This window comes from Salvelinus fontinalis, unplaced genomic scaffold (assembly GCF_029448725.1).
Source record: "Salvelinus fontinalis isolate EN_2023a unplaced genomic scaffold, ASM2944872v1 scaffold_0235, whole genome shotgun sequence".
NCBI lineage: Eukaryota > Metazoa > Chordata > Actinopteri > Salmoniformes > Salmonidae > Salvelinus > Salvelinus fontinalis.
Window position 1 is genome coordinate 155,001 of NW_026600444.1, and position 25,000 is coordinate 180,000.

The 25,000-nt window shown below is 44.3% G+C and overlaps 1 protein-coding gene across 1 annotated transcript in view; it reads right to left on the minus strand.

Moving 5' to 3' along the window:
• Positions 1 to 25,000, minus strand: part of LOC129844828 (unconventional myosin-XV-like) — a gene marked incomplete at its 5' end in the record, with an annotated part of 213,858 nt that overhangs the window by 107,742 nt on the left and 81,116 nt on the right. Inside the window, 4 exons of the mRNA XM_055912976.1 lie at positions 2,546 to 2,613; positions 3,839 to 3,939; positions 7,383 to 7,568; positions 10,280 to 10,352. Of these exons, the coding sequence (XP_055768951.1) occupies positions 2,546 to 2,613; positions 3,839 to 3,939; positions 7,383 to 7,568; positions 10,280 to 10,352 (428 nt within the window). The remainder of the gene's footprint in view (positions 1 to 2,545; positions 2,614 to 3,838; positions 3,940 to 7,382; positions 7,569 to 10,279; positions 10,353 to 25,000) is intronic.

The window sequence follows — 25,000 nt, forward strand, 5'->3', positions numbered from 1 at the left end:
TCTAGACAGTCCAAAGAGGAAGACCCCAGGCCTCTAGACAGTCCAAAGAGGAACACCACAGGCCTCTAGACAGTGCCAAAGAGGAAGACCACAGGCCTCTAGACAGTGCCAAAGAGGAAGACCCCAGGCCTCTAGACAGTCCAAAGAGGAAGACCACAGGCCTCTAGACAGTCCAAAGAGGAACACCACAGGCCTCTAGACAGTGCCAAAGAGGAAGACCACAGGCCTCTAGACAGTGCCAAAGAGGAAGACCACAGGCCTCTAGAGAGTGCCAAAGAGGAAGACCCCAGGCCTCTAGACAGTGCCAAAGAGGAAGACCCCAGGCCTCTAGACAGTGCCAAAGAGGAAGACCCCAGGCCTCTAGACAGTGCCAAAGAGGAAGACCACAGGCCTCTAGACAGTCCAAAGAGGAAGACCCCAGGCCTCTAGACAGTCCAAAGAGGAACACCACAGGCCTCTAGACAGTGCCAAAGAGGAAGACCACAGGCCTCTAGACAGTGCCAAAGAGGAAGACCCCAGGCCTCTAGACAGTCCAAAGAGGAAGACCACAGGCCTCTAGACAGTCCAAAGAGGAACACCACAGGCCTCTAGACAGTGCCAAAGAGGAAGACCACAGGCCTCTAGACAGTGCCAAAGAGGAAGACCACAGGCCTCTAGAGAGTGCCAAAGAGGAAGACCCCAGGCCTCTAGACAGTGCCAAAGAGGAAGACCCCAGGCCTCTAGACAGTGCCAAAGAGGAAGACCCCAGGCCTCTAGACAGTGCCAAAGAGGAACACCACAGGCCTCTAGACAGTGCCAAAGAGGAAGACCCCAGGCCTCTAGACAGTCCAAAGAGGAAGACCACAGGCCTCTAGACAGTGCCAGAGAGGAAGACCCCAGGCCTCTAGACAGTGCCAAAGAGGAAGACCCCAGGCCTCTAGACAGTCCAAAGAGGAAGACCACAGGCCTCTAGACAGTACCAAAGAGGAAGACCCCAGGCCTCTAGACAGTGCCATAGAGGAAGACCCAAGGCCTCTAGATAGTGCCAAAGAGGAACACCACAGGCCTCTAGACAGTGCCAAAGAGGAACACCACAGGCCTCTAGAGAGTGCCAAAGAGGAAGACCCCAGGCCTCTAGACAGTCCAAAGAGGAAGACCCCAGGCCTCTAGAGAGTGCCAAAGATGAAGACCCCAGGGCTCTAGACAGTCCAAAGAGGAAGACCACCGGCCTTCACTGTACTATACTGCATCAAGCCACCTCTGACCTGAACACATAATCACTGTCCTATACTGCATCAAGCCACCTCTGACCTGAACACATAATCACTGTACTATACTGCATCAAGCCACCTCTGACCTGAACACATAATCACTGTACTATACTGTATCAAGCCACCTCTGACCTGAACACTAAATCACTGCATCAATCCATCTCTGACCTGAACACTAAATCCCTGCATCAAGCCATCTCTGACCTGAACACTAAATCACTGCATCAATCCATCTCTGACCTGAACACTAAATCACTGCATCAAGCCACCTCTGACCTGAACACATAATCACTGTACTATACTGTATCAAGCCACCTCTGACCTGAACACTAAATCACTGCATCAATCCATCTCTGACCTGAACACTAAATCCCTGCATCAAGCCATCTCTGACCTGAACACTAAATCACTGCATCAAACCATCTCTGACCTGAACACTAAAGCACTGCATCAGGGCCATCTCTGACCTGAACACTAAATCACTGCATCAATCCATCTCTGACCTGAACACTAAATCCCTGCATCAAGCCATCTCTGACCTGAACACTAAATCCCTGCATCAAGCCATCTCTGACCTGAACACTAAATCACTGCATCAATCCATCTCTGACCTGAACACTAAATCCCTGCATCAAGCCATCTCTGACCTGAACACTAAATCACTGCATCAATCCATCTCTGACCTGAACACTAAATCACTGCATCAAGCCATCTCTGACCTGAACACTAAATCACTGCATCAAGCCATCTCTGACCTGAACACTAAATCCCTGCATCAAGCCATCTCTGACCTGAACACTAAATCACTGCATCAGCGCCATCTCTGACCTGAACACTAAATCACTGCATCAGGGCCATCTCTGACCTGAACACTAAATCACTGCATCAAGCCATCTCTGACCTGAACACTAAATCACTGCATCAAACCATCTCTGACCTGAACACTAAATCACTGTACTATAGTGTATCAAGCCACCTCTGACCTGAACACTAAATCACTGTACTATACGGCATCAAGCCACCTCTGACCTGAACACTAAATCACTGTACTATACTGCATCAAGCCACCTCTGACCTGAACACTAAAGCACTGCTTTGCACTCAGTTCATCATCCAGTCCTGTGTTTCTGCAGTGTGTGTGTGTGTGTGTGTGTGTGTGTGTGTGTGTGTGTGTGTGTGTGTGTGTGTGTGTGTGTGTGTGTGTGTGTGTGTGTGTGTGTGTGTGTGTGTGTGTGTGTGTGTGTGTGTGTGTGTGTGTGTGTGTGTGTGTGTGTGTGTGTGTGTATGCTACTTACCACAGTGCCGTCTGAGAGAACAGGGTCAAACAGACTATCAAGGTAACAGTCCATCCCTCTCTGGGGCTCTGAGTCTGGAGAGAGGGTTCATACAAGAGATATAAAACAATTCAGTGTATAAGTGATCAAGAGGAGAACAAGAGAACGAGAGAGAGAGAGACAGAGATAGACAGACAGATAGAGAGAGACAGAGAGAGACAGACAGAGAGAGACAGAGAGAGACAGAGATACAGAGAGAGACAGACAGACAGAGAGAGAGAGAGAGAGAGAGAGAGAGAGACAGACAGAGAGAGACAGAGAGAGACAGAGATACAGAGAGAGACAGACAGACAGAGAGACAGAGAGAGAGAGAGAGAGAGAGAGAGAGAGAGAGAGAGAGAGAGAGAGAGAGAGAGAGAGACAGAGAGAGACAGAGAGAGACAGAGAGAGACAGAGAGAGAGAGAGAGAGAGAGAGAGAGAGGGAGAGACAGAGAGAGACAGAGAGACAGAGAGACAGAGAGACAGAGAGAGAGAGAGAGAGAGAGAGAGAGAGAGAGAGAGACAGAGAGAGACAGAGAGAGACAGAGAGAGAGAGAGAGAGAGAGAGAGACAGAGAGAGACAGAGAGAGACAGAGAGACAGAGAGACAGAGAGACAGAGACACAGAGACAGAGAGAGAGAGAGAGAGAGAGAGAGAGAGAGAGAGAGAGAGAGAGAGACAGAGAGACAGAGAGAGACAGAGATACAGAGACACAGAGACACAGAGACAGAGAGAGTTTATATGAAGTTAGACTTGACAATGAAAACAAAGGAGTGTATATAGTACCAGTCAACAGCTTGAACACACCTACTCATTCAAGGGGTTTTCTTTATATTCTACATTGTAGAATAATAGTGAAGACAACGAAACTATGAAATAACACATATGGAATCATGTAGTACCCAAACAAGTGAGGAGGGAGATGGAGATGAGGAAGAGGAGGAGGAAGAGGAGGACGAAGAGGAGGAGGGGGAATGTGAGGAATAGTAGGCGGAGGAAGATGAGCAGGAGGAAGAGAAGGAGGAAGAAAAGGAAGAGGGAGATGAGGAAGATGAGGAGGAAGAAGGAGAGGAGAAAGATGAGGAGGAGGAAGAGAAGGAGGAAGAAGAGGAAGAGGGAGATGAGGAAGATGAGGACGAGGAAGAGAAGGAGGAAGAAGAGGAAGAGGGAGATGAGGAAGATGAGGAGGAGGAAGAGAGGGAGGGAGATGAAGATGAGGAGGAAGGAGGAGAGGAGGAAGATGAGGAGGAGGAAGAGAGAGAGATAGTGTGTACCTTGTCCGTAGAGCCCCCCAGAGCTGTGTCTGCTGGTGGTGTGCATGGCGGAGGGTCTGGAGTGGCCTTCATCTGGTCCAAACCCACTGCCCAACAGGCTACTGCTAACACACACACCAGGGTTAGAACCAACAGGCTACTGCTAACACACACACCAGGGTTAGAACCAACAGGCTACTGCTAACACACACACCAGGGTTAGAACCAACAGGGTACTGCTAACACACACACACCAGGGTTAGACCCAACAGGCTACTGCTAATACACACACACCAGGGTTAGAACCAACAGGCTACTGCTAACACACACACCAGGGTTAGACCCAACAGGCTACTGCTAATACACACACACCAGGGTTAGACCCAACAGGCTACTGCTAACACACACACCAGGGTTAGACCCAACAGGCTACTGCTAACAAACACCAGGGTTAGAACCAACAGGCTACTGCTAACACACACCAGGGCTAGACCCAACATGCTACCGCTAATACACACACCAGGGTTAGACCCAACAGGCTACTGCTAATACACACACCAGGGCTAGACCCAACAGGCTACTGCTAACACACACACCAGGGTTAGACCCAACAGGCTACTGCTAATACACACACCAGGGTTAGAACCAACAGGCTACTGCTAACACACACACCAGGGCTAGACCCAACAAGCTACTGCTAACACACACACCAGGGTTAGACCCAACAGGCTACTGCTAACACACACACCAGGGCTAGACCCAACAGGCTACTGCTAACACATACACCAGGGTTAGACCCAACAGGCTACTGCTAACACACACACACCAGGGTTAGAACCAACAGGCTACTGCTAACACACACACACCAGGGTTAGAACCAACAGGCTACTGCTAATACACACACCAGGGTTAGACCCAACAGGCTACTGCTAACACACACACCAGGGTTAGACCCAACAGGCTACTGCTAACACACACACCAGGGTTAGAACCAACAGGGTACTGCTAACACACACACACCAGGGTTAGACCCAACAGGCTACTGCTAATACACACACACCAGGGTTAGAACCAACAGGCTACTGCTAACACACACACCAGGGTTAGACCCAACAGGCTACTGCTAATACACACACACCAGGGTTAGACCCAACAGGCTACTGCTAACACACACACCAGGGTTAGACCCAACAGGCTACTGCTAACAAACACCAGGGTTAGAACCAACAGGCTACTGCTAACACACACCAGGGCTAGACCCAACATGCTACCGCTAATACACACACCAGGGTTAGACCCAACAGGCTACTGCTAATACACACACCAGGGCTAGACCCAACAGGCTACTGCTAACACACACACCAGGGTTAGACCCAACAGGCTACTGCTAATACACACACCAGGGTTAGAACCAACAGGCTACTGCTAACACACACACCAGGGCTAGACCCAACAAGCTACTGCTAACACACACACCAGGGTTAGACCCAACAGGCTACTGCTAACACACACACCAGGGCTAGACCCAACAGGCTACTGCTAACACATACACCAGGGTTAGACCCAACAGGCTACTGCTAACACACACACACCAGGGTTAGAACCAACAGGCTACTGCTAACACACACACACCAGGGTTAGAACCAACAGGCTACTGCTAATACACACACCAGGGTTAGACCCAACAGGCTACTGCTAACACACACACCAGGGTTAGACCCAACAGGCTACTGCTAACACACACACCAGGGTTAGACCCAACATGCTACTGCTAACACACACACCAGGGTTAGAAACCAACAGGCTACTGCTAACACACACACCAGGGTTAGACCCAACATGCTACTGCTAACACACACACCAGGGTTAGACCCAACAGGCTACTGCTAACACACACACACACACCAGGGCTAGACCCAACAGGCTACTGCTAACACATACACCAGGGTTAGACCCAACAGGCTACTGCTAACACACACACACCAGGGTTAGAACCAACAGGCTACTGCTAACACACACACACCAGGGTTAGAACCAACAGGCTACTGCTAATACACACACCAGGGTTAGACCCAACAGGCTACTGCTAACACACACACCAGGGTTAGACCCAACAGGCTACTGCTAATACACACACCAGGGTTAGACCCAACAGGCTACTGCTAACACACACACCAGGGTTAGACCCAACAGGCTACTGCTAACACACACACCAGGGTTAGACCCAACATGCTACTGCTAACACACACACCAGGGTTTTGAACCAACAGGCTACTGCTAACACACACACCAGGGTTAGAACCAACAGGCTACTGCTAACATACCAGGGTTAGAACCAACATGCTACTGCTAATACACACACCAGGGTTAGATCCAACAGGCTACTGCTAATACACACCATGCTTGCATTAGTCCTGAGCCTGCTGTTTAGGTTGGGGTTAGTGTGTGTAGTGTAGTGTAGTGTAATGTAGTGTGTTACCTACCTGCTAGCGTTAGTCCTGAGCCTGCTGGGGTCCTGTGTGTAGTGTAGTGTGTTACCTACCTGCTAGCGTTAGCCCTGAGCCTGCTGGGGTCCTGTGTGTAGTGTAGTGTGTTACCTGCTAGCGTTAGCCCTGCTGGGGTCCTGTGTGTAGTGTAGTGTGTTACCTGCTAGCGTTAACCCTGAGCCTGCTGGGGTCCTGTTTGTAGTGTAGTGTGTTACCTGCTAGCGTTAGCCCTGAGCCTGCTGGGGTCCTGTTTGTAGTGTAGTGTGTTACCTGCTAGCGTTAGCCCTGAGCCTGCTGGGGTCCTGTTTGTAGTGTAGTGTGTTACCTGCTAGCGTTAGCCCTGAGCCTGCTGGGGTCCTGTTTGTAGTGTAGTGTGTTACCTGCTAGCGTTAGCCCTGAGCCTGCTGGGGTCCTGTGTGTAGTGTAGTGTGTTACCTGCTAGCGTTAGCCCTGCTGGGGTCCTGTGTGTAGTGTAGTGTGTTACCTGCTAGCGTTAGTCCTGAGCCTCCTGGGGTCCTGTGTGTAGTGTAGTGTGTTACCTGCTAGCGTTAGCCCTGAGCCTCCTGGGGTCCTGTGTGTAGTGTAGTGTGTTACCTGCTAGCGTTAGCCCTGAGCCTGCTGGGGTCCTGTGTGTAGTGTAGTGTGTTACCTGCTAGCGTTAGCCCTGCTGGGGTCCTGTGTGTAGTGTAGTGTGTTACCTACCTGCTAGCGTTAGCCCTCCTGGGGTCCTGTGTGTAGTGTAGTGTGTTACCTGCTAGCGTTAGCCCTGAGCCTCCTGGGGTCCTGTGTGTAGTGTAGTGTGTTACCTACCTACTAGCGTTAGCCCTGAGCCTCCTGGGGTCCTGTGTGTAGTGTAGTGTGTTACCTGCTAGCGTTAGCCCTGAGCCTCCTGGGGTCCTGTGTGTAGTGTAGTGTGTTACCTGCTAGCGTTAGCCCTGCTGGGGTCCTGTGTGTAGTGTAGTGTGTTACCTGCTAGCGTTAGCCCTGAGCCTCCTGGGGTCCTGTGTGTAGTGTAGTGTGTTACCTGCTAGCGTTAGCCCTGAGCCTGCTGGGGTCCTGTGTGTAGTGTAGTGTGTTACCTGCTAGCGTTAGCCCTGCTGGGGTCCTGTGCTGATATGATGAAGTAGTTATTCTGCTTGGAGAAGTCAGCTGGCAACTCCAGGTCTGAGATCAGGTCAAACACGTAGTCACTGCCCTCCAGCTCCACCCACTGGGACGGTTCCCGTAGCAACACAGACCAGCCCCGCCCACCCTCAGACACACCCCTGCAGACAGATACAGAGAGACAGAGACAGAGAGAGAGGAGAGGAGAGACAGAGAGGATAGGAGAGAGAGGATAGGAGAGAGAGAGAGAGAGAGAGAGAGACAGAGAGACAGAGAGACAGAGAGAGACAGAGAGAGAGAGAGAGAGAGAGAGAGAGAGAGAGAGAGAGAGAGAGAGAGAGAGAGAGAGAGAGAGAGAGAGAGAGAGAGAGAGAGAGAGAACAAGAAACAACCCCTTGATCTCAGAGCAGGTGAATGGTAGCAGGACACCACTAACTAAACAACCCCTTGATATCAGAGCAGGTGAATGGTAGCAGGACACCACTAACTAAACAACCCCTTGATATCAGAGCAGGTGAATGGTAGCAGGACACCACTAACTAAACAACCCCTTGATCTCAGAGCAGGTGAATGGTAGCAGGACACCACTAACTAAACAACCCCTTGATATCAGAGCAGGTGAATGGTAGCAGGACATTAACTAAACAACCCCTTGATATCAGAGCAGGTGAATGGTAGCAGGACACTAACTAAACAACCCCTTGATATCAGAGCAGGTGAATGGTAGCAGGACACCACTAACTAAACAACCCCTTGATATCAGAGCAGGTGAATGGTAGCAGGACACCACTAACTAAACAACCCCTTGATCTCAGAGCAGGTGAATGGTAGCAGGACACTAACTAAACAACCCCTTGATCTCAGAGTAGGTGAATGGTAGCAGGACACCACTAACTAAACAACCCCTTGATCTCAGAGCAGGTGAATGGTAGCAGGACACCACTAACTAAACAACCCCTTGATCTCAGAGCAGGTGAATGGTAGCAGGACACCACTAACTAAACAACCCCTTGATATCAGAGCAGGTGAATGGTAGCAGGACACTAACTAAACAACCCCTTGATCTCAGAGCAGGTGAATGGTAGCAGGACACCACTAACTAAACAACCCCTTGATATCAGAGCAGGTGAATGGTAGCAGGACATTAACTAAACAACCCCTTGATCTCAGAGCAGGTGAATGGTAGCAGGACACCACTAACTAAACAACCCCTTGATATCAGAGCAGGTGAATGGTAGCAGGACACCACTAACTAAACAACCCCTTGATCTCAGAGCAGGTGAATGGTAGCAGGACACCACTAACTAAACAACCCCTTGATATCAGAGCAGGTGAATGGTAGCAGGACATTAACTAAACAACCCCTTGATCTCAGAGCAGGTGAATGGTAGCAGGACACCACTAACTAAACAACCCCTTGATCTCAGAGCAGGTGAATGGTATCAGGACACCACTAACTAAACAACCCCTTGATATCAGAGCAGGTGAATGGTAGCAGGACATTAACTAAACAACCCCTTGATATCAGAGCAGGTGAATGGTAGCAGGACACTAACTAAACAACCCCTTGATCTCAGAGCAGGTGAATGGTAGCAGGACACCACTAACTAAACAACCCCTTGATCTCAGAGCAGGCGAATGGTAGCAGGACACCACTAACTAAACAACCCCTTGATATCAGAGCAGGTGAATGGTAGCAGGACACCACTAACTAAACAACCCCTTGATCTCAGAGCAGGTGAATGGTAGCAGGACACTAACTAAACAACCCCTTGATCTCAGAGCAGGTGAATGGTAGCAGGACACTAACTAAACAACCCCTTGATCTCAGAGCAGGTGAATGGTAGCAGGACATTAACTAAACAACCCCTTGATCTCAGAGCAGGTGAATGGTAGCAGGACACCACTAACTAAACAACCCCTTGATCTCAGAGCAGGTGAATGGTAGCAGGACACTAACTAAACAACCCCTTGATCTCAGAGCAGGTGAATGGTAGCAGGACACTAACTAAACAACCCCTTGATCTCAGAGCAGGTGAATGGTAGCAGGACACCACTAACTAAACAACCCCTTGATCTCAGAGTAGGTGAATGGTAGCAGGACACTAACTAAACAACCCCTTGATCTCAGAGTAGGTGAATGGTAGCAGGACACTAACTAAACAACCCCTTGATCTCAGAGCAGGTGAATGGTAGCAGGACACCACTAACTAAACAACCCCTTGATCTCAGAGCAGGTGAATGGTAGCAGGACACCACTAACTAAACAACCCCTTGATCTCAGAGCAGGTGAATGGTAGCAGGACACTAACTAAACAACCCCTTGATCTCAGAGCAGGTGAATGGTAGCAGGACACCACTAACTAAACAACCCCTTGATATCAGAGCAGGTGAATGGTAGCAGGACACTAACTAAACAACCCCTTGATCTCAGAGCAGGTGAATGGTAGCAGGACACCACTAACTAAACAACCCCTTGATCTCAGAGCAGGTGAATGGTAGCAGGACACTAACTAAACAACCCCTTGATATCAGAGCAGGCGAATGGTAGCAGGACACCACTAACTAAACAACCCCTTGATCTCAGAGCAGGTGAATGGTAGCAGGACACTAACTAAACAACCCCTTGATCTCAGAGTAGGTGAATGGTAGCAGGACACTAACTAAACAACCCCTTGAACTCAGAGTAGGTGAATGGTAGCAGGACACCACTAACTAAACAACCCCTTGATCTCAGAGCAGGTGAATGGTAGCAGGACACTAACTAAACAACCCCTTGATATCAGAGCAGGTGAATGGTAGCAGGACACCACTAACTAGGTACCATACAGAGATATCTGCAAGATGTCTGTAGCAGGTACCACACACTCACATGTGTTGTAAGACGTCTCTGGCCAGGACCTCTCCAGTGGTCCATGAGTGTAGTGGACACAGGAAGGACACACCTGAAATATGGGGGACATTCAGAACCCTTCATGGACATTCAGAACCCTTCAGAGACATTCAGAACCCTTCATAGACATTCAGAACCATTCATAGACATTCAGAACCCTTCATAGACATTCACAACCCTTCATGGACATTCAGAACCCTTCACAGACATTCAGAACCCTTCAAAGACATTCATAACCCTTCATAGACATTCAGAACCCTTCATAGACATTCAGAACCCTTCATAGACATTCAGAACCCTTCATGGACATTCAGAACCCTTCACAGACATTCAGAACCCTTCAAAGACATTCATAACCCTTCATAGACATTCAGAACCCTTCATAGACATTCAGAACCTTTCATAGACATTCAGAACCCTTCATAGACATTCAGAACCCTTCATAGACATTCAGAACCTTTCATAGACATTCAGAACCCTTCATAGACATTCAGAACCCTTCATAGACATTCAGAACCCTTCAGAGACATTCAGAACCCTTCATAGACATTCAGAACCCTTCATGGACATTTAGAACCCTTCATGGACATTCAGAACCCTTCAGAGACATTCAGAACCCTTCATAGACATTCAGAACCCTTCAGAGACATTCAGAACCCTTCATGGACATTTAGAACCCTTCATGGACATTCAGAAATCTTCAGAGACATTCAGAAACCTTCATGGACATTTAGAACCCTTCATGGACATTCAGAACCCTTCAGAGACATTCAGAACCCTTCATAGACATTCAGAACCCTTCATAGACAAAGACACTATAGACACAGATACAGATACAGATACAGATACAGATACAGATAAAGACACTATAGATACAGATACAGATACAGATACATATTCAGATACAGATACAGATACAGATACAGATACATATACTACAGATACAGATACAGATACAGATACAGATACAGATACAGACACTATAGATACAGATACAGATACAGATACAGATACAGACACTATAGATACAGATACAGATACAGATGCATATTCAGATACAGATACAGATACATATACTACAGATACAGATACAGATACAGATACAGATACCGATACCACAGATACAGATCGTATAGATACAGATACAGATACTACAGATACAGATACAGACACTACAGATAGACACGACAGATACAGATACATATACAGATAAAGATACAGATACAGACACTACAGATACAGATACAGATACAGATACAGACACTACAGATACAGATACAGATACAGATACTACAGATACAGATACAGATACAGATACAGACACTACAGATACAGATACAGATACAGATACTACAGATACAGACACAGACACAGACACCACAGATACAGATACAGATACAGACACTACAGATACAGATACAGATACAGGTACAGATACAGATACAGATACAGATAGAGATACAGACACTACAGATACAGATACAGATACAGATAGATATACAGACACTACAGATACAAATTCAGATACAGATACAGACACAGATACAGATACAGATACAGATACAGATACAGATACAGTTAAAGACACAGATACAGATACAGATACAGATACAGATATAGATACAGATACAGACAGTACAGATACAGATACAGATACAGATACAGATACATATACAGATACAGACACTACAGATACAGACATAGATACAGATACAGACAGTACAGATAAAGATACAGATACAGATACAGATACAGATACATATACAGATACAGACACTACAGATACAGATACAGATACAGACACTACAGATACAGATACAGATACAGATACAGATACTACAGATACAGATACAGATACAGATACAGATACAGATACAGATACAGTTAAAGACACAGATACAGATACAGATACAGATACAGATACAGATACAGATACAGATACAGACACTACAGATACAGATACAGATACAGATACAGATACAGATACAGATTCAGATACAGTTAAAGACACAGATACAGATACAGATACAGATACAGATACAGACACTACAGATACAGATACAGATACAGATACTACAGATACAGATTCAGATACAGATACAGATACAGATACAGATACAGATACAGACAGTACAGATACAGATACAGATACAGATACAGATACAGATACATATACAGATACAGACACTACAGATACAGATACAGATACAGACACTACAGATACAGATACAGATACAGACACTACAGATACAGATACAGATACAGATACAGATACAGATACAGATACAGATACAGACACTACAGATACAGATACAGATACAGATACAGATACAGATACAGATACAGATACAGACACTACAGATTCAGATACAGATACAGACACAGATACTACAGATACAGATACAGATACAGACACTACAGATACAGATACAGATACTACAGATACAGATACAGATACAGATACAGACACTACAGATACAGATACAGATACTACAGATACAGATACAGATACAGATACAGACACTACAGATACAGATACAGATACAGATACAGACACTACAGATACAGATACAGATACAGATACAGATACAGATACAGACACTACAGATACAGATACAGATACTACAGATACAGATACAGATACAGATACAGATACTACAGATACAGACACTACAGATACAGATACAGATACAGATACAGATACAGACACAGATACAGATACAGATACAGATACAGACACAGATACAGATACAGATACAGATACAGACACAGATACAGATACAGACACAGATACAGACACTACAGATACAGATACAGATACAGATACAGATACAGATACATATACAGATACAGACACTACAGATACAGATACAGATACAGACACTACAGATACAGATACAGATACAGACACTACAGATACAGATACAGATACAGATACAGATACAGATACAGATACAGACACTACAGATACAGATACAGATACAGATACAGATACAGATACAGACACAGATACAGATACAGATACAGACACTACAGATTCAGATACAGATACAGATACAGACACAGATACTACAGATACAGATACAGATACAGACACTACAGATACAGATACAGATACTACAGATACAGATACAGATACAGATACAGATACAGACACTACAGATACAGATACAGATACTACAGATACAGATACAGATACAGACACTACAGATACAGATACAGATACAGATACAGATACAGACACTACAGATACAGATACAGATACAGATACAGATACAGATACAGATACAGACACTACAGATACAGATACAGATACTACAGATACAGATACAGATAAAGATACTACAGATACAGACACTACAGATACAGATACAGATACAGATACAGATACAGATACAGACACAGATACAGATACAGATACAGATACAGATACAGATACAGACACAGATACAGATACAGATACAGATACAGACACAGATACAGATACAGACACAGATACAGACACTACAGATACAGATACAGATACAGATACAGATACAGATACAGACACTACAGATACAGATACTACAGATACAGATACAGATACAGACACTACAGATACAGATACAGATACAGACACTACAGATACAGATACTACAGATACAGATACAGATACAGACATTACAGATACAGATACAGACACAGATACAGATACAGACACAGATACAGATACAGATACAGATACAGATACAGACACTACAGATACAGATACTACAGATACAGATACTACAGATACAGATACTACAGATACAGACACTACAGATACAGATACTACAGATACAGATACTACAGATACAGACACTACAGATACAGATACTACAGATACAGATACTACAGATACAGATACAGATACAGATACTACAGATACTACAGATACAGACACTACAGATACAGACACTACAGATACAGAAACAGATATAGATACAGATACAGACACAGATACAGATACAGATACAGATACAGATACAGACACTACAGATACAGACACTACAGATACTACAGATATAGATACAGATACAGACACAGATACAGATACAGATACAGACACTACAGATACAGATACAGACACTACAGATACAGATACAGATACAGATACAGATACAGATACAGACACTACAGATACTACAGATATAGATACAGATACAGATACAGATACAGATACAGACACTACAGATACAGATACAGATACTACAGATACAGATACAGATACAGATACAGATACTACAGATACAGACACTACAGATACAGATACAGATACAGATACAGATACAGATACAGACACAGATACAGATACAGATACAGATACAGACACAGATACAGATACAGATACAGATACAGACACAGATACAGATACAGACACAGATACAGACACTACAGATACAGATACAGATACAGATACAGATACAGATACATATACAGATACAGACACTACAGATACAGATACAGATACAGACACTACAGATACAGATACAGATACAGATACTACAGATACAGATTCAGATACAGATACAGATACAGATACAGATACAGATACAGACAGTACAGATACAGATACAGATACAGATACAGATACAGATACATATACAGATACAGACACTACAGATACAGATACAGATACAGACACTACAGATACAGATACAGATACAGACACTACAGATACAGATACAGATACAGATACAGATACAGATACAGATACAGACACTACAGATACAGATACAGATACAGATACAGATACAGATACAGATACAGATACAGATACAGACACTACAGATTCAGATACAGATACAGATACAGACACAGATACTACAGATACAGATACAGATACAGACACTACAGATACAGATACAGATACTACAGATACAGATACAGATACAGATACAGACACTACAGATACAGATACAGATACTACAGATACAGATACAGATACAGATACAGACACTACAGATACAGATACAGATACAGATACAGACACTACAGATACAGATACAGATACAGATACAGATACAGATACAGACACTACAGATACAGATACAGATACTACAGATACAGATACAGATACAGATACAGATACTACAGATACAGACACTACAGATACAGATACAGATACAGATACAGATACAGATACAGACACAGATACAGATACAGATACAGATACAGACACAGATACAGATACAGATACAGATACAGACACAGATACAGATACAGACACAGATACAGACACTACAGATACAGATACAGATACAGATACAGATACAGATACATATACAGATACAGACACTACAGATACAGATACAGATACAGACACTACAGATACAGATACAGATACAGACACTACAGATACAGATACAGATACAGATACAGATACAGATACAGATACAGACACTACAGATACAGATACAGATACAGATACAGATACAGATACAGACACAGATACAGATACAGATACAGACACTACAGATTCAGATACAGATACAGATACAGACACAGATACTACAGATACAGATACAGATACAGACACTACAGATACAGATACAGATACTACAGATACAGATACAGATACAGATACAGATACAGACACTACAGATACAGATACAGATACTACAGATACAGATACAGATACAGACACTACAGATACAGATACAGATACAGATACAGATACAGACACTACAGATACAGATACAGATGCAGATACAGATACAGATACAGATACAGACACTACAGATACAGATACAGATACTACAGATACAGATACAGATAAAGATACTACAGATACAGACACTACAGATACAGATACAGATACAGATACAGATACAGACACAGATACAGATACAGATACAGATACAGATACAGATACAGACACAGATACAGATACAGATACAGATACAGATACAGATACAGACACAGATACAGACACTACAGATACAGATACAGATACAGATACAGATACAGATACAGACACTACAGATACAGATACTACAGATACAGATACAGATACAGACACTACAGATACAGATACAGATACAGACACTACAGATACAGATACTACAGATACAGATACAGATACAGACATTACAGATACAGATACAGACACAGATACAGATACAGACACAGATACAGATACAGATACAGATACAGATACAGACACTACAGATACAGATACTACAGATACAGATACTACAGATACAGATACTACAGATACAGACACTACAGATACAGATACTACAGATACAGATACTACAGATACAGACACTACAGATACAGATACTACAGATACAGATACTACAGATACAGATACAGATACAGATACTACAGATACTACAGATACAGACACTACAGATACAGACACTACAGATACAGAAACAGATATAGATACAGATACAGACACAGATACAGATACAGATACAGATACAGACACTACAGATACAGACACTACAGATACTACAGATATAGATACAGATACAGACACAGATACAGATACAGATACAGACACTACAGATACAGATACAGACACTACAGATACAGATACAGATACAGATACAGATACAGACACTACAGATACTACAGATATAGATACAGATACAGATACAGATACAGATACAGACACTACAGATACAGATACTACAGATACAGATACAGATACAGACACTACAGATACAGATACAGATACAGACACTACAGATACAGATACTACAGATACAGATACAGATACAGACACTACAGATACAGATACAGATACAGACACTACAGATACAGACACTACAGATACAGATACAGATATAGATACAGATACTGACACTACAGATACAGATACAGACACTACAGATACAGACACTACAGATACAGATACAGATACTACAGATACAGACACAGACACTACAGATACAGATACTACAGATACAGATACAGACACTACAGATACAGATATAGACACTACAGATACAGATACTACAGATACAGACACAGACACTACAGATACAGATACTACAGATACAGATACTACAGATACAGACACAGACACTACAGATACAGATATAGACACTACAGATACAGATACTACAGATACAGACACTACAGATACAGATACAGATACTACAGATACAGATACTGACACTACAGATACAGATACAGATACTACAGATACAGATACAGACACTACAGATACAGATACAGATACTACAGATACAGACACAGACACTACAGATACAGATACTACAGATACAGATACTACAGATACAGATACAGACACTACAGATACAGATACAGATACTACAGATACAGATACTGACACTACAGATACAGATACAGACACTACAGATACAGACACTACAGATACAGATACAGATACTACAGATACAGACACAGACACTACAGATACAGATACTACAGATACAGACACTACAGATACAGATACAGATACTACAGATACAGATACAGATACTACAGATACAGATACAGATACTACAGATACAGATACAGATACTACAGATACAGATACAGATACAGATACAGATATAGATACAGATACCGACACTACAGATACAGACACTACAGATACAGATACAGATACTACAGATACAGATACAGACACTACAGATACAGATACAGACACTACAGATACAGACACTACAGATACAGATACAGATACTACAGATACAGACACTACAGATACAGATACTACAGATACAGACACTACAGATACAGATACTACTGATACAGATACTACAGATACAGACACTACAGATACATACACTACAGATACAGACACTACAGATACAGATACAGACACTACAGATACATACACTACAGATACAGATACAGATACTACAGATACAGACACTACAGATATATACACTACAGATACAGACACTACAGATACAGATACAGACACTACAGATACAGACACTACAGATACAGATACAGACACTACAGACACAGACACTACAGATACAGATACTACAGATACAGATACTACAGATACAGATACAGACACTACAGATACAGATATAGACACTACAGATACAGATACTACAGATACAGACACAGACAGAGATACAGATACTACAGATACAGATACAGATACAGACACTACAGATACAGATACAGATACAGATACAGATACAGACACAGATACTACAGATACCACAGATACAGATATAGATATAGACACTACAGATACAGATACAGATACAGATACAGATACAGACACAGATACTACAGATACAGATACTACAGATACAGATACAGACACAGATACAGATACTACAGATACCACAGATACAGATACAGATACAGACACTACAGATACAGATACTACAGATACAGATACAGACACAGATACAGATACTACAGATACTACAGATAGAGACACAGTTACAGACACTACAGATACAGATACAGATCCAGACACAGATACAGATACTACAGATACAGATACAGATACAGACACTACAGATACAGATACAGATACCGATACAGACACTACAGATACAGATACAGATACAGAAACAGACACAGATACTACAGATACAGATACTACAGATACAGATACAGACACAGATACAGATACTACAGATACAGATACAGACACAGATACAGATACTACAGATACTACAGATACATTTACATTTACATTTAAGTCATTTAGCAGACGCTCTTATCCAGAGCGACTTACAAATTGGTGCATTCACCTTATGACATCCAGTGGAACAGCCACTTTACAATAGTGCATCTAGATCATTTTAAGGGGGGGGGGGGGGGGGGGGGGGCAGAAGGATTGCTTTATCCTAGGTATTCCTTGAAGAGGTGGGGTTTCAGGTGTCTCCGGAAGGTGGTGATTGACTCCGCTGTCCTGGCGTCGTGAGGGAGTTTGTTCCACCATTGGGGTGCCAGAGCAGCGAACAGTTTTGACTGGGCTGAGCGGGAACTGTACTTCCTCAGTGGTAGGGAGGCGAGCAGGCCAGAGGTGGATGAACGCAGTGCCCTTGTTTGGGTGTAGGGCCTGATCAGAGCCTGAAGGTACTGAGGTGCCGTTCCCCTCACAGCTCCGTAGGCAAGCACCATGGTCTTGTAGCGGATGCGAGCTTCAACTGGAAGCCAGTGGAGAGAGCGGAGGAGCGGGGTGACGTGAGAGAACTTGGGAAGGTTGAACACCAGACGGGCTGTGGCGTTCTGGATGAGTTGTAGGGGTTTAATGGCACAGGCAGGGAGCCCAGCCAACAGCGAGTTGCAGTAATCCAGACGGGAGATGACAAGTGCCTGGATTAGGACCTGCGCCGCTTCCTGTGTGAGGCAGGGTCGTACTCTGCGGATGTTGTAGAGCATGAACCTACAGGAACGGGCCACCGCCTTGATGTTGGTGGAGAACGACAGGGTGTTGTCCAGGGTCACGCCAAGGTTCTTAGCGCTCTGGGAGGAGGACACAATGGAGTTGTCAACCGTGATGGCGAGATCATGGAACGGACAGTCCTTCCCCGGGAGGAAGAGCAGCTCCGTCTTGCCGAGGTTCAGCTTGAGGTGGTGATCCGTCATCCACACTGATATGTCTGCCAGACATGCAGAGATGCGATTCGCCACCTGGTCATCAGAAGGGGGAAAGGAGAAGATTAATTGTGTGTCGTCTGCATAGCAATGATAGGAGAGACCATGTGAGGTTATGACAGAGCCAAGTGACTTGGTGTATAGCGAGAATAGGAGAGGGCCTAGAACAGAGCCCTGGGGGACACCAGTGGTGAGAGCGCGTGGTGAGGAGACAGATTCTCGCCACGCCACCTGGTAGGAGCGACCTGTCAGGTAGGACGCAATCCAAGCGTGGGCCGCGCCGGAGATGCCCAACTCGGAGAGGGTGGAGAGGAGGATCTGATGGTTCACAGTATCGAAGGCAGCCGATAGGTCTAGAAGGATGAGAGCAGAGGAGAGAGAGTTAGCTTTAGCAGTGCGGAGCGCCTCCGTGATACAGAGAAGAGCAGTCTCAGTTGAGTGACTAGTCTTGAAACCTGACTGATTTGGATCAAGAAGGTCATTCTGAGAGAGATAGCAGGAGAGCTGGCCAAGGACGGCACGTTCAAGAGTTTTGGAGAGAAAAGAAAGAAGGGATACTGGTCTGTAGTTGTTGACATCGGAGGGATCGAGTGTAGGTTTTTTCAGAAGGGGTGCAACTCTCGCTCTCTTGAAGACGGAAGGGACGTAGCCAGCGGTCAGGGATGAGTTGATGAGCGAGGTGAGGTAAGGTAGAAGGTCTCCGGAAATGGTCTGGAGAAGAGAGGAGGGGATAGGGTCAAGCGGGCAGGTTGTTGGGCGGCCGGCCGTCACAAGACGCGAGATTTCATCTGGAGAGAGAGGGGAGAAAGAGGTCAAAGCACAGGGTTGGGCAGTGTGAGCAGAACCAGCGGTGTCGTTTGACTTAGCAAACGAGGATCGGATGTCGTCGACCTTCTTTTCAAAATGGTTGACGAAGTCGTCTGCAGAGAGGGAGGAGGGGGGGGGAGGGGGAGGAGGATTCAGGAGGGAGGAGAAGGTGGCAAAGAGCTTCCTAGGATTAGAGGCAGATGCTTGGAATTTAGAGTGGTAGAAAGTGGCTTTAGCAGCAGAGACAGAAGAGGAAAATGTAGAGAGGAGGGAGTGAAAGGATGCCAGGTCCGCAGGGAGGCGAGTTTTCCTCCATTTCCGCTCGGCTGCCCGGAGCCCTGTTCTGTGAGCTCGCAATGAGTCGTCGAGCCACGGAGCGGGAGGGGAGGACCGAGCCGGCCTGGAGGATAGGGGACATAGAGAGTCAAAGGATGCAGAAAGGGAGGAGAGGAGGGTTGAGGAGGCAGAATCAGGAGATAGGTTGGAGAAGGTTTGGGCAGAGGGAAGAGATGATAGGATGGAAGAGGAGAGAGTAGCGGGGGAGAGAGAGCGGAGGTTGGGACGGCGCGATACCATCCGAGTAGGGGCAGTGTGGGAAGTGTTGGATGAGAGCGAGAGGGAAAAGGATACAAGGTAGTGGTCGGAGACTTGGAGGGGAGTTGCAATGAGGTTAGTGGAAGAACAGCATCTAGTAAAGATGAGGTCAAGCGTATTGCCTGCCTTGTGAGTAGGGGGGGAAGGTGAGAGGGTGAGGTCAAAAGAGGAGAGGAGTGGAAAGAAGGAGGCAGAGAGGAATGAGTCAAAGGTAGACATGGGGAGGTTAAAGTCACCCAGAACTGTGAGAGGTGAGCCGTCCTCAGGAAAGGAGCTTATCAAGGCATCAAGCTCATTGATGAACTCTCCAAGGGAACCTGGAGGGCGATAAATGATAAGGATGTTAAGCTTGAAAGGGCTGGTAACTGTGACAGCATGGAATTCAAAGGAGGCGATAGACAGATGGGTAAGGGGAGAAAGAGAGAATGACCACTTGGGAGAGATGAGGATCCCGGTGCCACCACCCCGCTGACCAGAAGGTCTCGGGGTGTGCGAGAACACGTGGGCAGACGAAGAGAGAGCAGTAGGAGTAGCAGTGTTATCTGTGGTGAGCCATGTTTCCGTCAGTGCCAGGAAGTCGAGGGACTGGAGGGACGCATAGGCTGAGATGAGCTCTGCCTTGTTGGCCGCAGATCGGCAGTTCCAGAGGCTACCGGAGACCTGGAACTCCACGTGGGTCGTGCGGGCTGGGACCACCAGGTTAGGGTGGGCGCGGCCACGCGGTGTGAAGCGTTTGTATGGTCTGTGCAGAGAGGAGAGAACAGGGATAGACAGACACATGGTTGACAGGCTACAGAAGAGGCTACGCTAATGCAACGGAGATTAGAATGACAGGTGGGCTACACGTCTCGAATGTTCAGAAAGTTAAGCTTACGTTGCAAAAAAATAAAAATAAAATACAAGATCTTATTGACTAAAATGATATAGTACTGCTGGCTGGTGAAGTAGCCTGGCTAGCAGTGGCTACGTTGTTGAAAGTGGAGCTGGCTAGGTAACCTCGACAATTTCACTAAATTTCTCTAAACTACACAATTATCGTGGATACAAGGACAGCAAAGACAACTAGCTAACACTACGCTAATCAAGTCGTTCCGTTGTAATGTAAGTTTCTACAGTGCTGCTATTCGGTAGAAGTTGGCTAGCTAGCAGCGTTGGCTAGGTAGGAGGACGGCAGCGCGGCAGGCGAAAAAATAGCTGGCTAGCTAACCGATAATTACTCAAAGCTACACAATTATCTTAGATACAAAGATAGCAGAGAAAACTATGTAGCTAGCTAACACTACACAAGTCAAGTCGTTCCGTTGTAATGTAATCGTTTCTACAGTGCTGCTAATTGGTGGCTAGCTGGCTAGCTAGCAGGGTTTACTACGTTACGTTACGTTAGGGCGAGAATACCTGGCTAGCGAACCTCAGCGAACCTTGATAACTACACAATTATCACCGATACAAAGACGGCTGTGTAGCCAGCTAAGTAGCTAGCTAAGATCGAACAAATACAAATCAAAGATAGCAAAGACAACTGTGTAGTCAGCCAACACTACACTGATCAAGTCGTTACGTTGTAATGCACTCGTTTCTACAATGCTGCTATTCGGTGGCAAGCTGGCTAGCTAGCCGTGTTGGCTACGTTGCGTTACGTTAGGGCGAAAATAGCTGGCTGGCGAACCTCAATAACTACACAATTATGTTTGATGCAAAGACGGCTATGTAGCTAGCTAAGATCAAACAAATCAAACCGTTGTACTGTAATGAAAATGAAAATCAGACCGTTGTACTATAATGAAATGTAATGAAAAGTTATACGGTAGACGGTGGACGTTTGCTAGCTGCTGGGCTACGATAGGCGACGAAATACGATAAATACGCAATTATCTTTTATACACAGACGGCTAAGTAGCTAGCTAAGAAGAAATTGCTAAGGTTAGACAAATTAAACCGTTGTACTATAATGAAATGTAATAAAATGTAATGAAAATTTTATACTACCTGCAGAGCGAATGCAAATGCGACCGCTCGCTCCAAACCGGATGTTGTTACAGACACAGTTACAGACACTACAGATACAGTTTCAGATACAGATACAGACATTACAGATTCAGATAATACAGATAAAGATACAGATACAGATACAGATACAGACACTACAGATACAGACACTACAGATACAGATACAGACACAGACACAGACATTACAGATACAGACATTACAGATACAGATACAGATACAGACACAGATACAGATACAGATACAGATACAGATACTACAGATACAGATACAGACACAGATACAGATACAGATACAGATACAGATACAGATACAGACACAGACACTACAGATACAGATACTACAGATACAGATACAGACACTACAGATACAGATACAGACACTACAGATACAGATAAAGATACAGACACATATACAGATACAGATACAGATACATATACAGATACAGATACTACAGATACAGATACATATACAGATACCGACAAAGACACAGATACAGACACTACAGATACAGATACAGATACAGACAGAGATACAGATAAAGATACAGATACAGACACTACAGATACAGATACTACAGATACAGACACAGACACTACAGATACAGATACAGACACTACAGATACAGATACAGATACAGATACTACAGATACAGATACTACAGATACAGATAGAGACACTACAGATACAGATATAGATACAGATACAGACACTACAGATACAGATACAGATACAGACACTACAGATACAGATACAGATACAGATACAAATACAGACACTACAGATACAGATACAGATACAGATACTACAGATACAGATATAGATACAGACACTACAGATACAGATACAGATACTACAGATACAGATACAGATACAGATACATATTCAGATACAGATACAGATACAGATACATATACTACAGATACAGATACAGATACAGATACAGATACAGACACTATAGATACAGATACAGATACAGATACAGATACAGATACAGATACAGATACAGACACTATAGATACAGATACAGATACAGACACTACAGATACAGATACAGATACAGATACAGATACAGATACATATTCAGATACAGATACAGATACATATACTACAGATACAGATACAGATACAGATACAGATACCAATACCACAGATACAGATCGTATAGATACAGATACAGATACTGCAGATACAGATACAGACACTACAGATAGACACGACAGATACAGATACATATACAGATAAAGATACAGATACAGACACTACAGATACAGATACAGATACAGATACAGACACTACAGATACAGATACAGATACAGATACAGATACAGATACTACAAATACAGACACAGACACAGACACCACAGATACAGATACAGATACAGATACAGATACAGATACAGATACAGATACAGACACAGACACTACAGATACAGATACAGATACAGATACAGATACAGATACAGATACTACAGATACAGATACAGATACAGATACATATACAGACACTACAGATACAGATACAGATACAGATACAGACACAGATACAGATACAGATACAGATACAGATACAGATTCAGATACAGATACAGATACAGATACAGATACAGATTCAGATTCAGATACAGATACAGATACAGACACAGATACAGATACAGACACTACAGATACAGATACAGATACAGATACAGACACAGACACTACAGATACAGATACAG